Source organism: Rhyacophila brunnea, unplaced genomic scaffold (genome assembly GCF_057557595.1).
Source record: "Rhyacophila brunnea isolate RB1 unplaced genomic scaffold, BYU_Rbru_1.0 scaffold_1, whole genome shotgun sequence".
Classification (NCBI taxonomy): domain Eukaryota; kingdom Metazoa; phylum Arthropoda; class Insecta; order Trichoptera; family Rhyacophilidae; genus Rhyacophila; species Rhyacophila brunnea.
In genome coordinates this window covers 54,096,513-54,115,053 of record NW_028232751.1, presented here as the reverse complement: position 1 = coordinate 54,115,053, position 18,541 = coordinate 54,096,513, and the positions used below count along the sequence as shown (strand labels likewise).

The following is an 18,541-nucleotide window of genomic DNA, read 5'->3' as shown; positions in this document are numbered from 1 at the left end:
CAAGGAAATAGATATGAAACAAAAATGATTTATAAATAATTACAAGATAAAAAGATCTTTTTATATACCTACAACGTTTTTAAATTTTCTGTTGCATCATGTAAACTTGACTTGACTAGCTTAAACAATCAAAAAAAATTTGTACTTGATACAAATAATACTGAAATGTCATTTTGACATGTCATATTAATTTCCATAGTAACGCACGTATATATTAATAATTTAGTTACTAGAACCCCCAGACCCCTCTAGCAACCAATAATGGTGTCGAAATAACTTTTCATATAAAACAGAATTAACTGAAAATGACTTCAATTCTACTCAAAGATGGCTAAAAGTATTAAAAAATTCATTGGCATCGTGTTCTGATATATTCTAAAAGTTTCAAATGTCTAGCTAGTCGGGAAGTTAGTTAAAAATCGATTGCAAGATTTGTACCGGACAAAGAACCACCGGAAAAATAAGAATACGAGCTAAGAAAAACATTGTAAAAAACGAAACTACAGACGAAATTTCGATAGAAGACTAATCCAGTCGGTTTGGTTTCAAACGGCATCAAGTCCATTTCAACTAATCACGTTTTTCAAAGCTAGATGCCACCTTGCTGAATAATGTCATACATGTCATACATGACGCGTTTGTTTTATTGCTATTAACACAAACATTTTAGAAAGGAGAAATAAAAAAATAGTCGCATTTTCTCACTTTGTCAAAAAGTGGATTTTACCAAATTTGAAAATTACGTTCTAAATTATTATGACATTTATTTTCTTTTGGGGTTGGTTATACCTGCATATTTGTTAATAGTTTTTAACAATATTATAACCATGATATAATCACTAATGTTTCACTGCATGTATACTACATATGATCAATAGTTGTAATGTATGGCTCGAAAACCTGGTGCACGACGAAAAAATTGAAAAAAACTGCTGGGGCTCATTTACGTATTGCGTGGTATATATTCGTAGAAGATGGGCGTGAAGTCCTTAGCAGTCCAAAATTAGACTTCTTTTTTTCTTTTTAACACTACAACAAATAGTATGGTCGGCCATATTTTGCGTCAAGATAAAATATATATACATATATATAATATAGAGTTATAACATAATGAAATTGAATAAGTATGTACCTTTTTATTAAAATAATGTTTTTTTTTTAATTTATTGAATAAACATATCGCTTAAAACGGCCATTCACAAATGTTCACATAATAATATGACTGCTTCACTGATCCATATCGACAAAAGTATAGAATCATTTCTCTCTTCCGTTCGTATAATTAAAAATGAAATCTTACATAAATGATTAGTGATAAGAATAAGTAATTATTTTATCTTTGACGATTCTTCACATAAGTACTATGCGATAAATAAAACACTAACACTATTGATCGTTACTACGAACACTACTATAACTTTCACACACTATCTTAAAATATGCTTACAATCATAAAAAATAATAATTCTCAGAAAACTTTGCACATACTTAGAAAGAAATTATCTTTCCATACATTAGTAAATTCTTATCATTTTTTTATATATAATTTTAATCAGAAATGTGTAACATTTATATTACTGGTTATATGATTAATGAATATTGTTATTCGAAAATATGTATGTATCTATATATCCTTTCTTCTATGTATCCTTAATTAAGACTACCCCTGTGTCTGAAGAGTACAATATTTAACCAATGTGTTATTCAAGTTCCTACGTATTAACGTTTTGTTAGGAGACATGGATATTAAATACAACAGAGGTTGCAAAACTAGTAGTAATATATATATGTTACGCCGAATGTGTGAAATTGCGTATTACATGAATTAGGCAAAATTTTGCCGATTTCATGTAATACGCAATTTCACACATTCGGCTTAATATATACAACACGGCGTGGAGAGATGCATATTGGGCATAACGCGCAAAGAGCATCTAAAAATATTGGATATAATAAAATTGATCTATCATCTATGGAAAAATTCCATTATCCAGATATTCCCAAAAGATATTAAAATACTATTTATTGATTACCACTTGCAAATACAAATTTACTGGAAGTTCATAACAACGAAAGACTAAACCGAGAACAGTAGAGGCAGCAAGGAGATGCCTTCATCCACTAGTGAGCGAGAGAGGCTGATATGACGATAAAAAATTACTTCACAATACATTTTCCTATAAACCAGTACTTATCAAACTGGGAACAAGCTGACATATCGATGATTACACTGGGCGACTTTACAGGCAGATTATAAATTCGCCAACAAACAGCTCGTAAAGAAGCTCAATGTAATTGACGCTTTACGAGTAAGCACGTTAAGTTCATGCGATGTGGCCAAATATACATTATATTTTTATCTTGAACAAAACATCGTGTTAGATTGGGAACCTATGGAATAAAATACAATCGCCATACCTAAGATGGACACATTATCTTGTCATCATAGTAAAGCAAGAGTAAAAGATAATATGTAGGGAATCTTGTATTTTTTGTGATTATCTCAGTAAATATTCTAAATATTTTATAATAAAATAAAATAATTTACATCTAGCCCAAGACTATTGTATCTTAACCTTCTAGCAATTAACTCTTAGGGGGAAAATGTGTTAATTTTGCCGAAAAATAATCCGCGAATTGTCTTGCAACCGATTTAATCATGAGCCTTAGTAACATTTTGTTTAGCTTAATTTCATTGTGTGTAGCTTATTAATATCTGAAGAAAATAATGTTTAATACAATTGTAATAATTCCACTAGTTCTGTAATCCTGACAAAAAGATAAAAATATTTGAACCTACAATACAATCAATCATTAACCAACACAGAGAAATCTCATCAATACATTGACAATAAATTTAATATGATGCATACTTAGATAAAATTATTTCCTACTATCCTGTGATAGGTATCTGAAAGAAATCCTAGGACAGTCATGTTTACGAGGACGGGAAAGTATTTTACTGAACATAAAATATTATATTTTACTTTTTTATACAAAATATTTCACTAGAAAAACGCACGAAAATATATATTTTTAAAAAAAGTAGTACCGAACCAGGAATTGAACTTGTGTTTAAAAAAAATCGGCTTTGTTGATTGAACTTTTTGTAAGGTAACCCAGTCGAAGGTTTCCAGCAGAAAAACTTTACCCGTTTCATAATATTATAATTAAGACAGAGGCGTCAGGTCCCAAGGAAAAACACCATCGAATTTTGTATAATACAACTTAAGATTATACCAAACCTCTATTAGTAAAAGATTCGATAGACTTGAATAGATACAATATATCTGTTTATGTGTATGTGATTCTTCCTGAAAACAGATGTCTCCACAGCTTAGGCTTAGTTAATAATTAATATAATATCAATCAGTTGATCTTTTTTTAACCTATGGAATGTCTTTAGTTTTTTTATTTCTTAAGAAGGTAGGCTTTACATAATCGCCTAGGAGTAGCAAAGTACCTACCATAAATCTCCAAAAATAGTGCACATTAAACTTTGTTAGTCATCGTATTTGTATTTATTGAACAAAGGCTACACTTTACAGATGTTGTTGGTTAGTTTTTAAAAATCAATTAAACTGATGCGTGAAACCATACTAATTATGATATATTTTGGGCGATAAGACAAATTTGTGCACACTTTTTCATTCATACTTATTTGTTTTCGTTTTATTACGAACACATATTACACGCAATTAATGCGTCATTTTTTTAATTCAGCAAGCCCTGCCAAAGCCAAACTATAATAGAAAAAAATGTTATTCTATCTATAAAATATCCAAAGTTATGTATGATTTAATTGCATAATTTTAGATATTTTATTGATAAACGAGTATTTTTTTACTATTACCTATTATGTCGTGTTTTTTGTAGGGTTTGATTGAATTTTAAAAACTAACTAACACCATCGCTAAATATTAAATTTGTAGTCTTAATTAGCTAAAACAAATACGTATGACTGACAAAGTTTGATGTGCCCTATTTATGGCGGATCTTAACAGCCTACCTCCGCCCTTCGCCACTGTCACCTTGTATGGATTATTTATTCCTGGTACCTACCAACAGTATTACGTATTGAGGTAAAATGTAACTTAGCATAATTATTTCCATAATTATTATTTTAATGTTTAAAAATAAAATCGATCATTACCTTGTACCTTATTTGTAATTTGTTTAACTCATATTACTTATATTAACAGACTTATTACTTACAAAATATGATTTGTGTTATAATTATGTCAACATATCACATAATACGTAATAATATGTCACGTTGAATATTTATATTATAACTTTTAAAGTGACCTACAAATTTGTTTATATAGCAACATGGTACATTATATCAGAATCTATTAGTTGCAATATAATTATTTATATGTTTTCCAACAAAAGGTATACTAGAGCAGGGGTGCCCAACCCAAATCGTTTGGTGGGCCAAAAAATATATTACTGAGAGGTGTGCCACACATAATATAAAAAAATAAAACAAAGAACTTATTCAAAATATGTTATTACTTTATAATTAATGTGACACATATTTTTGTATATTGTTTGATATCTTTTACATATATACAGGTAAATTAACCGACGCGCATCGCAGTTTATTGGTCGTGTTTTCACTTCGATTTGACTACATACTATAATACAATTATTGCCAGTCGTTTTAATTTTGGAAATATATCTTTGAGAATATATTTCTGATAAAACTCAAGATTATTGCCTTCGAACATGCACTTGAACTCTATGCTTGATTGCTGTTCTATTAGCTCCATTTATAAATTTAGTGGCGCTGATTCCACCTCCACGTTAACGGAGTTAACGAATGAGAATGCGAATCTGGTATCGAATTCTTCGATTATTTTTGTGACTTCATTAGCCCTTCACTGCATGATTTTTTTTTTTGAAAAATTTTATTTTTTCTTAGTGTTAAAATGCCTTGTGAATAAAGGAAAATTTTTTTTTTTTTCTAAAATTACATTAAATTTCGCATGTTACTGCGTGGTGTCGCAGATTTACGACATTAGGAAATCTTACATTTCAGTATGTCAAAATATAAAACCAAATGATAAAAATCATAAAAAATATAATGTACACACCTTATATATTTGATGTGCAGATATTTTTATTTAACCAATTTCAACCTTCTGTACATTTTTTTTTTATTTATTTACAAATGCGGATTTTTGCGTACATACGAATTCGTCAACTGTCAAAGCAGAAATGCATAGACTATAATGCAGAAATGCTTTATTTCTTGAAATGTCCAAACAAAATCGGTAAAGTAGCATGTTTATGGTAAAACAGTTTACTAGGCATCGAAAAAGGATATTATTTGATAATTTACACAGATGGCATTGGCTATATCGAAATAGTTTGAAATGTCGCAAATTTGCGACACTATGCAGTAAAGGGTTAGAATATTTTAGAACGCACTTATTGTGACTAACGCGAGTAAGCAATAAGCATAAAAACAGGTAGCACGCAGCACAACAAGAAAGTTCTAATTTCACAAAATTTAATATAAATGTGGTAAATTGTCGAGAATGATATTTTTTATTGTTTGAATACCAAAATGCAAAATATAAAAAGCTGAGAACTTCAATTGGGCCGGAAAAAGTTTTCGTTTGGACGCGGGTTGGGCATGTCTGTACTAGAGCGTAGAAACCGGGTTAACTCATAATCAGTTAATTGAGTGACTATATTATATTTTAAAATTATCCGAAAACCGGGCACATAACTACTATTTTAATCAATCAAATTATTTGATGCGTAAACAAAACAGAATAAATATAAAACATATAAAACAAAAAAGCAGCAAGGTATGACGATTAATAACAAATTAAAAATTGAATTTTATGAAATTACTATCCCGACCATTTCCGATCCTAATAAGATCATTATGGGCCTCCATAGAGTGGAGGTTTGTATTAAAAGATTTTGTTTTTACGATAAATTGATGTCAGCCACTTGCTCAACCTATTAGGTCCATACTCTGACTCATACACAAATTAAAAACAATATGTGTACTTGCCAGACCCAGGATTTGAACCTGGAACCCGCGATGATATAGGCCGACGCTTAAGCCGCGCGGCCATCATGTAACATCAATAAACTATACTTTAAATATTTTATGCATCAAATGAATTTTTAATGTAAGAAATGTTAATGAACACAGACGAAACCAATATATAAGCAAGCATACATGAATACGCGATGTGATAGAAGTCGCACAAGGTGATGAAGTGGCAATGGGCTGAACATATCACTCGGCGAGTGAGCAAACGTTGGAAAAATTCAGTCATATATTGATACCCAAGGTGCACTAACTGACCACGGGGACGCCTTAAAACCTGCTGGATCGAAGAACTCATATAATTCGGCGGATAATAGCGAAGGAGCTATGGGAGGCATTCACTCAGCAGTGGGTCGATCACAGATGATAATTATTGTACCTACCTATTTACATTCCTATTGTGATTTGAAAATTGTATGCTTACCTATAAGTATCCTAACGTATTTCTGCATACATAATTAATTGTGCTCTCTATAATAATATTATGTATCTACGAGTTTCTTGATAATTTGTATATAATTATATTTTATATTATTGTTTAGGTCTATAATACATGCAAATTTTTATAATATTTTTTTTTATTAATAAACGATGTTTTAACCGATTAAACGGTTATTATTTCCTCCCGGTTAATTAGAAGCCCTATTATCTACCGAAGTATTAAAATACAGTTTATAAATAAAATCAACACTATACTTTGTAAATAATATCAACATCATACAGGGGGATCATGGAAACTAGTCTAACATATAGAATAAGATGAAAGGAAAACTATTAGCATAGATTCAAAACACAAGTTTTTTTTATTTATTCTTAGACTCTTTACCTACAACATAGTATCACAAGTATGATGTCTCACATACGTAAGCACTATCTGAGAGAAGAATTAGTTTTCAAACTGTACGCAGTAATAAATATGTTGACATCCAAATTAAGGATTGCAATACCAAATGAAAATACCAATACCGGTATTTCGGTATTTCCAATTGAATACCGGTATTCGTGAAAAATATAAAAAACATAAACCAATAAATATTGTTATAAAAATCACTTTAAAATTTAATATTTTATAGCAAACATATCTAAATAACTACATATAGTATGTAACTTTTAAAGTAAGTAACTGTGAGATATAGTAGAGATGCAATAGGTTGAGCAAGTGACTGACATCCATTTATCGTAAAAACAAAATCTGTTAATACAAACCTCCACTCTGTAGAGGCCCATATGATTTTATTAGTATCTGACATGGTCGGATAGTAGAGATGCTGATGTTTACAAATACCTATATAGTTTGTGATTGAACCATTGGCACTTTCTTCTTCGAATGATCTTTCATTAGATTTATTTTATGAAGTGTTCTTAGATGTGTATGTGCCCCACTGGTGATTTCATTTATTGCACTTTTTATACTTAGTAACTTCTTTACTTTTATCCCGTTCACAAGAAAAAAATTGTACTGGACAAACAAGAATACGAGCTAATAAAAACGTGGTAAAAAGTATAGACCGCGAAGAAGACCCCTGAAATAATATGGGTACTATGTTATATTCACAATAGTATTATGCAATAGTATCAAGCTAATGAGATTGGCATCTGTACTAACTTACAAATAAATAGATCATAAACAGAAAGCACGTCGCATTAAACATCTGAAACACACTGTCTTTAAATGTTACAATATTTCTTAAATGTTTTGATACACAATTTTCATTTTAAATAAATATTATGCTTATAAATCTAGAATTTACTTCTATTTAACTCTATTGCCTATAAATACAAATCATCTTATGAAGTTTGCCATTCCATTTTATTTCATCAAGTCAAGTGTGTTCTCGTTGAGTTTATAGTGGTCGCAGATTTTGTGTGTGATGCTTGCTTTGGACGGTAAGAATAATTTATTATGACCTACTTAGATACTAAATTTAGTACTTATTTAATTAATTATGTGAAAAATTTCTACCGAACATAACAAAAAAAAAAAGAAAAAATAATTTTAAGACCGTTGATAAATATCAATAATAGTAATGCAGGGCTCCATTTTTAATGATAATAAAATGAAAAAACAATGAATTTAATGATTACACCAAGCATTTCTGGTTGAAAAAAGGTACCTAGTTTAATACAAATAATGAATTACGGACTAATCGGTGTTTATATAGGTGAAATAGTAGATTTATGGGTATTTTTTAGAAATAATAATTATATCACTAAATTTCATTGTGTGAACTGTCAATTCTTTGGTGAATATATTATTGTATTACTAAAATAAAACACAATAATATTTAGTACTATTTATACTTATTTTAATATTAGCCAGGACCAGTTTTATCGGATTCAAAAAGACAATTAATCCCAGTTGACAATGTCCCTGTGAAGCGCACGAAAGCGGTCCTGAATAATATTCAAATAATTGAAACTAGTACTAAATATTTTGTTTTTTTTTGTTAATATATTATCACTAAATCCCTTTCTTGGTTATTTCATTTCATAGATTTTACCTCAAAAATATTGTATGCTTATTATGAGAACATGTCAACAAAGTCGCTAGATTTAAAAATCAGCCAAGTCCGTAATGGATGAATATAAAAAAAACAGCTTTTTGTTTTCTCAAGTACATAGTCACAGGGTGAAAGTTTATATTATTTCGATTATAGAATATTTAAAATTAATAAGCTCCACATTTCGATAATGCAGACATGTAAGGAAGCAGTAGTTCTTCAGCAATTCACAAAAAAGTCAAAAGTACCTAAAGGTGGACTTGGCTTATTTTGAAATCTAGCGACACTGTAGTTATTGAAATATTTTAAATAAGTGCACGTAGGTATATTTTGTGGAATATGGGCTACAGACTTTAAATTTTTACGTCTACTAGGACACCGTCAATGTTAACTGAATCGATAAGGTTTAAATATGTACTTTTGTGATTATATAAACAAAATGCACATCGAAATCTTACCAATTCGGTTAATTCATCATTTCCCTGTGAAGATGTCCCTGCGAAATTGTCCTGACTAATATTCAACTAAGTGGAACTATAGTATCCATCAGTGGCGAAGGGCGGAGGTAGGCTGTTAAGATCCGCCATAAGTAGTGCACATTAAGCTTTGTTAGTCATACGTATTTATTTTGTTTTTATTGAATAAAGACTACAATTTACAGATGGTTTTCGTTAGTTTTTAAAAATCAGTTAAGCCCTGCTTAAACCAAACCATAATCGTTTTTGTATATTTTGAACGATATCTACGACAAAATTGTGTACTTTTTCATTCATACTTATGTGTTTTCGTTGGATGCAGAATACACATATGGTTGGGTTTTTTTTAATTCATTAATCTCTGCCTAAACCAAACTATAATAGATAACAAATATTATTCTATCTGTAAAATATCCATATTTATGTATGATTTATTTACATAATTTTAAATATTTTATAGAAAGACGAGTATTTTTTTACTATTACCTATTATGGATTGGATTTCGCAGGGTTTAACTGAATTTTAAAAACTAACCAACACCATCTGTAAATTGTAGTCTTATTTCAATGAAAACAAGTAAGTATGACTAACAAAGTTTAGTGTGGACTATTTATGGCGGATGATAACAGCCTACCTTCACCCTTCGCCACTGGTATCCACGACATAGCTTGTCACTTCATGATTAATATCATAGTCGTTTTCCCTCAACCGATTCTTCGATATGATATTAAATGGACGTAAAAAATAGAATTCTTCATTGTTTAAAAACACCTATATTATAATATTGTATTATATTATATAGATGCTCTCATCGTGAGCGAGAGATAGAACATTCGTGACTTGCTGTAAAAATTGATATAGTACTACATATTGTGTTTTTATTTTATTAATATATTATCTACTTATCACTAAAACTAAACCATTTTTTGATTATTTCATTTATTTTTCCTCAATAATATCGTCGGTGTTTTGTAAAAAGGGCGAATTAACCAAAATGCTACTTTACAGGAGGAAGATTTTTAACTTTTGACATGTATTTGTTTTTTACCTGTAGATGATAATAAATATCTAACAAGTTTATAATAAAGCTTAGAAAGAATACTGTCATTATAATAGGTATTATTATATAATATTTTAAAAGGCCTAATATGTCACATTTGCTTTTTATTTTGTAATTTTAATTAATTTAATTTTAGTCGATTATCGTTTTTAAGTACTTTCCTGTGAAGATAAAAATTCGCCGTTTTTACACATCAAAGTTAGTGAGGTACATATTGTATTTTCATTAAAATCTCGATTTCGCCAAAATGGTTGATTCGCCTTTTTTACAAAACACCGATGATATTGTCTATTAAATTTATGGTTGATATTGTATATTATGTCAACCTATTATGTATATATAATTATTAAAATATTTTAAATCAGTACACGTATACTTTGTGAAATGTAAACTTCAGATCCTACGACGCCGTCAATGTTAACTGAATCGTAAAGGTTTAATAGGCAGTTTTGTGATTATATAAATAAAACGCATATTGAAATCTTGGCAATTCGGTTAATCACATTACTTTTTTTATCAAATACTCAAAAAAGGTAACAATAACTTTACTATTAAAATTTTGTGTTTATGTCCATATTGTAATATATTCGATAATAATTAGTTTGAGTAATTGGTTTGACATAGGGATTCCAATACTGAATGAATATATCAATACCGGTATTTCGGTATTTATTATTGAATACCGGTATTCGTCAAAACATATTATACAAAAAAATAAGTACTTATCAATTATTATAGCTATTAAAAACTATTTCAAACACTATTTTATAGCAACCTAAAGAGCCTACCTATATTTATTATGTTGATCTTCATGTGTATAGAATATATTATATCATAATATTTAAGAACTGATAATTTTTACAAATACTATAAAGTCCGGGTACAGAAAAATTTCTCTCAAATTTAACATTTTGTTGGATGTAGGTACCTACTATCAACGTTGGATCATTAGTTATAGAATGATTGGAAATATTTATAAATGATTTCTTTTTCGCAATATTTAAATTCATTGCGACAAGTCTATAGGTACTTAAAAATATTTGAGTGAATGGTACTGTTCGGTTAAAGCGGATACAGCGGAAAACGCATTTTGAAAATAGCCGATAAACTGGATTATTTGTTAGTTTGGGTTAGTTTAGGTTAGGTTAGGTTGGGTTAGGTTAGGTTAGGTTAGGTTAGGTTAATCTAACAAATAATCCAATTTATCGGCTATTTTCAAAATGCGTTTTCCGCTTTAACCGAACAGTACCGAGTGATTTTGTTTTATTATTATTTGACTTTTGTTGGTTTCAGTCAATATATTTGCGTTTTGGCAGCATTAATCTTATACACTAAATTGAATATACATACAATATAGTGGCAGTAATGAAAAAATAACATTAAATTAATTTTCGAAAAGCATAAACGTGTATGCTTTCTTAATACCGAAAATATCGGTATTTGGAATTTTTGAAACCGGTATTTCGGTAACGATAAATAATTGAATTCCGGTTTCGAAATACCGCTATTGCAATCCCTAGTTTGACACAGAGCTCTACCAACTTTCTTACTTATGATGAAACTAAAACAATACACCTTAATATATAAATTACGTACATGAAAGATATACCTAACAAATTTCACTATTATGGTTTTAATTATTTATAAGAAGCATTTTTTAAATAATTCGATTTTTCTTCATTCATATTACGGCACAAAATAAAGACTTTGAAAATCATAATAATAATAACTACAAGATAAAAAGAACTTTTTATAAACCACGTTTTTAAATTTTCTGTTGAATCATATAAACTTGACAATTCTATGTATTAATACATATAGAATACTGAAATGTCATTTTGACATTTCATATTGATTTCCATAGTAATGCACGTATATATAGATTAATTAATTAGTTGCTAGGACTCACTTAGCAACCAATAATAGTGAGTAGTAAATATTAATTTTAACGATTTCCGAAACATACAAAACAGAATTAACTGAAAATGAATTCAATTCTGCTTAAAGATGGCCAAAAGTATTATAAAAATGCATTCCCGTCGTGTTTTAATATATTCTAAAAGTTTCAAATGTCTAGCTAATCGGGAAGTTAGTTAAAAATCTTGGACAAACAAGAAAAAATCTGTACGGGACAAACAAGAACACGAGCTAATAAAAACATGGTAAAATCAGACTAGCTTAACTTGTATAGATGGATTTTGAACCTAGTAATTAGGATTTTCCATTTAAGGGAGGACAATGACGATTAATATGCGAATATAGAGAACTGTGAAGGAGACATGTAATGTCGATGCGAATTTATTCTTCAGATTCTTCAAGAAAATTCCTAAGATTTGGAAAAGAGTCTAAAATTATTTTGCTTCATATCTCATATTCAAAATTTCAATTAAAGAGACAATTGTAATATAATATTATCTCTCGTATTACAAACCTTAAAGTACCTCTATTAATTAGAGCTACTTTATTTAATTTTATAAATATGAATATAATTATGCATTTTTTAATAGAATCGGTCAGACAACCAAGATTTATGAGTTTGTGACCCAGAAAATATAACAATAATGTTCCACACAATTGATACATTTTTATGATCACCTTAACGGCCCACGTGCTCGTCGTAGGTCAAAATTGAGTTTTTATTGTATTTTCAAACCATGATCCTGGACACTCCTTAAACGTTGTAGATAATCTATTTATATAATTTTGAAGCCTTATTATCCTTTATAGTTATTTTAAACATTTGATGACTGCATAAAGTATTTTTATTACATAAAATAGTATTCTTTTAAACCTCTCGCTCTAATGTTTTAGAATATAGTCATATTTCGGTACATAACTGTGCAGTGGTGTTAAGATTTTTTACGTTTATTAATTTTTAAACGCATTTATGAAACCATTAGTATAATTTATTTCAAGATAATTTTTGTAAAATATTCACGATAAAAAATTATATTGATAATCTCTGTGATCCCAAATTTGACAAGAATTAGGCATTTTATTATTCAAAAAATCGGCAAGATTAACACATTTGAAGATGATTCTAAAGATATTTATTATAAGCTATGTCTTTGACCATTCAAGTGTGATAAACATCTTATGAATAATGATTGCTTTATAATAATTATTGACCTAAGAATAAGGTAGTGTTTTTTTGAAATACGCCATTTCTTTTGTCATTCCCCAGTGGTTAAGCTACAACATACGGCCGTAGCCATAAATTGACAAACTATAATTGAAGTAGGGAGTAAAATGATATTAACGTGCGTGTTTGAACATGTACCGTTTAAAAAAAAATAAAAAAAAAATTCGGTTAAGTACATGTTCAAACACGCGCGTCAATATCATTTTACTCCCTACTTCAATTATAGTTTGTAAATTTATGGCTACGGCCGTGTGTTGTAGCTTAACCACTGGGGAATGACAAAAGAAATGGCGTATTTCAAAAAAACACTACCTTATTCTTAGGTCAATAATTATTATAAAGCAATCATTATTCATAAGATGTTTATCACACTTGAATGGTCAAATACATAGCTTATAATAAGTATCTTTAGAATCATCTTCAAATGTGTTAATCTTGCCGATTTTTTGAATAATAAAATGCCTAATTCTTGTCAAATTTGGGATCACAGAGATGATGAATATATTTTTTTATCGTGAATATTTTGCAAAAATTATCTCGTAATAAATTATACTAATGGTTTCATAAATGCGTTTAAAAATTAATAAACGTAAAAAATCTTAACACCACTGCACAGTTATGTACCGAAATATGACTATATTCTAAAACATTAGAGCGAGAGGTTTAAAAGAATACTATTTTATGTAACAAAAATACTTTATGCAGTCATCAAATGTTTAAAATAACTATAAAGGATAATAAGGCTTCAAAAGTATATAAATAAATTATCTACAACGTTTAAGGAGTGTCCAGGATCATGGTTTGAAAATACAATAAAAACTCAATTTTGACCTTCCACGAGCATGTCCCCCCTTAACTTGTGATAATTGAATTTTTAAATCAAACCAACACCATCTGTAAATTGTAGTCTTATTTCAATGAAAACAAATACGTATGCCTGACAAAGTTTAATGTGCACTATTTATAGTGGATCTTTACAGCCTACCTCCACCCTTCGCCAATACTCGATGGACATAATATGTAGTATGTCGTATGAACGGTTTGTCATTAGGGATTGCAATACCGGTATTACAAAACCGGTATTCCAATGTTTAAAACTAACGAAATACCGGTTTTAAAAATCCAAAATATCGGAATTTTCGGTATTAAGAAATCACACTCGTTTACGTTTTGAAAATGAATTTAAAGTTATTTTTCACTACTTTGTACTGTATTGCCTATTACATTGAGTATATAAGTTATGTGCTGATAAAATGAAAATATATTGACTGAATCCAACAAAGGTGAAATAACAACAAAACAAAATCCATCAAATATACCTATTTATAAAATTGTCCGGATAAATTAACATAATATTATTTCGAAATAAAAAACATCCGTGACAAATTTTCAATTATTATATAATACAATTATTGATATGACTGTATTATAAGCGTTGCAGGAGCTTTTCCTGCACCCGCACTTACTTGCACTTAATGAACTAGCCTTTTAGAGGGCATTAGTTAAAATTATCGGTATATTGAAATTATTTGTGAAAATCACCAGTTCTACAATATTAAGATCAATAAATATTTTTAAATGTCAACAAAATAAAAATGTAGGTAGGTATGTTTTCGCTTTAAAATAATGTTTTAAAGAGATTTTATTAGGTATATTTACTGTTTTTTTTATATTTTAACGAATACCGGTATTAATACTGGTATTCAATAATAAATACCGAAAAACCGATAGGTACCTATTGATATTTTCATTCGGTATTGCAATCCCTATTTGTCATTGTTCAATATGTAAATGTATTTAATTGATTAGATTTAATCATTCATAATATTATATTATCACTGATTTCTCGTATGTACCTACTCATTTAAATATTAATATTTTTTATTATTTCTAGGTTATTCATGAAATCGACTATCTAGACTACTTTGGCTACTTGCAATACATGAGGACATTTTGTTCGATTTAAAATCAACCAAGATTATCAGTTACACCAATACATTAAATACCTACCTGATAATAATTATTCTACTGTTTATTCAGTCAGGATCTGGATTTAGACCGAATAAAAGTAGACACAGTAAACTTCACCTGAAATGAATATATTTTAGAAATTATGTATTTTAATTTCTATTGCTGTATGAATGCAAGAAGACAATTCAAAGCTTCAACGCAATGGCGGAAATATCAACGCACATACGTGGTCAAGCAAACAACCGCAAAGAAAACATTAAACGTACATCTCGAAAAACATGTATTCACGTAATCATATTATATTTGTTCGCATTATACTAAATCTGTAACGATATTAACATTTTAACTGTTTCCTGATAAAAATATTAACGGTGATTGTAATGGCACCGCAGGAGAATATGCGGGAAAACCAAATCGAGATCACAAACCTTTCGCCAGAAGGCTACTACTATTCGGAACGATTCAGAATCATTGTAACTGTGTTATTTTTTTTAACGTCGAGTTTTCTTATCATCTTGATAATATATATATATTAAGCAGATATTAAAAAAAAACGTTTATTCTACAATTAATTATTGAAAATATTTATGTTAAATGGATACCCATGATTTCAGAGACGGCCGGTATATTATGACTGTTCCATCGGGGGTCGGATTTTCAATGTGTGTTTGATTAAAAATCACGGGTATCTTACCATAATCCCTCACGTGTAAAATGTGTGTTAATATATCAATTACTTCTTACTTTATAATATTGTGGCGAAAATATACATTTTGGTTAAAAAAACGATACCGACATTCAATTATGATTTTTTTAAAAAATGTAAATACATACCTACCAAATATATAATATTGCGATAACATAGTTTTACATAACTGTCAACAAATTATTAAAATATTTCTTTGGAATTAACACATATTCTGTATACAATATCTCCATACATTAGCATTCCACCAAATGGAAGAGCTCACAAAATCTAGTAAAACTGAATAGGTACTAATCTTTTCAGTTAAAATAATATGTTGACCAAAGGTCACGGATATAATAAATAATATTACTATATAATGTTAATTCTTTCATTTGGATATTTTTGAATTTCTTACCTAGCATATAAGACAAATCGAATTAATATTTGTTTAGTCAATAAACATGTCTTTTTTACAACCATAGTAATATGGGGTTATTGTATTAATAATATAATAGTGCACAGCTGTGAATTTATATATAACTATGTATTAAAATCACTTATGTATTATTTTTAATGATCAACTTTTAAAATTAGAAAGTCATAGTTGCAGAAAAATATCTATAAAAATATGTACCTACCGTATAATATTATTATGTATTTCACAATTTTTTTTTTATAAGAAATAACTATATTTTATTTAAAAACAGAAATATTTCATCATTTTCTCATTTTCTCATTCTGAAATTAATTGATTTGAAATAATATTTTATATCCAAAGATAATCAATGAAACTCACGAAAAAAATTTAATACTTATTAAATTTACAAAAAATATACTTAAGTTTTAATAAATGTTTAAATTTTAATAGTTATTTTGCCCAATATATTATATAATATGTGAATATTATTTGTTGTTATTTATTGCATTATCTCATGTAGAAATAGCTGTAAAACTAACTACACAGATAACTAAGTATTCACTTAATGTGTTTGAACTTTGGTCAGTTGATATAATATTCATCTCTCGAATCATGGAATTCGCCCTTAAGAGTCTTCAGACATATTATTTATCAATGTTTCTTTTGGATAAACAAAATATGCCTCAAGGGTAGCATAATTTTATTTGGCGGTGAAACAAGAATTTGTAAAGGTACAATGTTCGTCTTACCTTTGCAGTCGCATTCCGACACATGTAATAAAATTTGTTATCAGTAAGCAATTGTGGTGGTGTAGGTATTAATGATGCCCCCTGTTCCAGTGTGGTTAGAGTCCCCCTCCAAGAAAGAAAAAGTTTGATATTTACGCTGTCCGTCGAAGAATCCCCCCTCACCTGCAGCGGAGGAGTCGGGGCAGGAGGTATACTGGATCCCGCAAAAGTTCCTCTCCACCCTCACGCACATGCTGTAGTCCTGGTTGGACAGCTGCAGCCCACCGACATTGTCGTAGTTGAACGAGCGGATTTGCCCCGATACTCCGGTGTAATACTGAAGACACGCTTCCTCGGCTACAGTTTAAAGAAAATGTAATACTTAAACAATTATTATATGACATATAGTAACACCAATAATAACATTTTACAAAAGGTGTAAGAACTGTGAGGTGTAAGAAGTGTCAACTTATATAGGTATTTAGTTTAATTAACTAACAACTTTTATATCCTTCTTTTATCGTTATCAGTTTGTCTGGATTAATCAATTATTACCAGATGAAGGCTTCTGTAAGATGATTATATTCCTGTGCACATTCTCATGTACTTAACCATCTTATCGATATACTATTGGGTGATAAAATTTTACCTGCGATTGTCGCTTCTTCAAGCTACGTGCCATAAAATTTCCATTGAAGGTTTTAGCAAATAATACTACACCGCAAACTGTTGTTTATTTTTTTGTCTAATTGATTTTTCTTTTTGTTTTTGGGAACTTGTTCAGTTTGTATTTTTCCATTCTACCTTGTGTTACTCTTGTCTTTGGACTTTTTTTTCCATAATTCGCGTTCATATGCAATTACGAGGAGTATACACTGGTTGAGCACTTTGAGTTTTAGCCACAATTTGATATCAATATTGCAGACATTAATCAGACGGTCAAATACGTTACAGCTAAACTCTGGTCTAGGAACAAGGTACTCCATTAAACATACGTACATGTGTAGAGACTAGTTGTTCTATATAGAGGACGTTGATGATAATTATTAACATTGACTTTTCGGTCGCCAAAGCAGCCAATCTTGACTTTTGTCTTTGTTACATTTTTATTTATAAGTCTTCTCTACTATTTAGTATTTTAAATGGTATTTTATTGGATTTATATAATTATAATATTATTGTAATGGTATATACATCACAATATTTTAAAATCAATATAAGACATTGAAAAAGGTCACCGTTGAATTATAAATTTCCACGTGCGAGGAATACAAGACGTTATTTTTGGATACAATCAAATATTCAAGCGCAAGTCATTGGATCGACCGCTAAGCAATGTACTTGCATTAAACCTATTAACTGCAAGAGTGCGATAATAACACAAATGTCGAATTTGGTCAAGATTCCGTACAATATACAAGTGCGTATGTATTAATTTGTAATCAACAATAATATTATGTAGACGTAATGGCGACGTCTT

The 18,541-nt window shown here is 29.3% G+C and overlaps 1 protein-coding gene across 1 annotated transcript in view; it reads right to left on the bottom strand.

Moving 5' to 3' along the window:
- The window catches only part of LOC147079959 (uncharacterized), a 55,704-nt gene that overhangs the window by 23,207 nt on the left and 13,956 nt on the right, over window positions 1-18,541 (bottom strand). Inside the window, exon 6 of the mRNA XM_085946009.1 lies at window positions 17,245-17,418. Within this exon, the coding sequence (XP_085802135.1) occupies window positions 17,245-17,418 (174 nt within the window). The remainder of the gene's footprint in view (window positions 1-17,244; window positions 17,419-18,541) is intronic.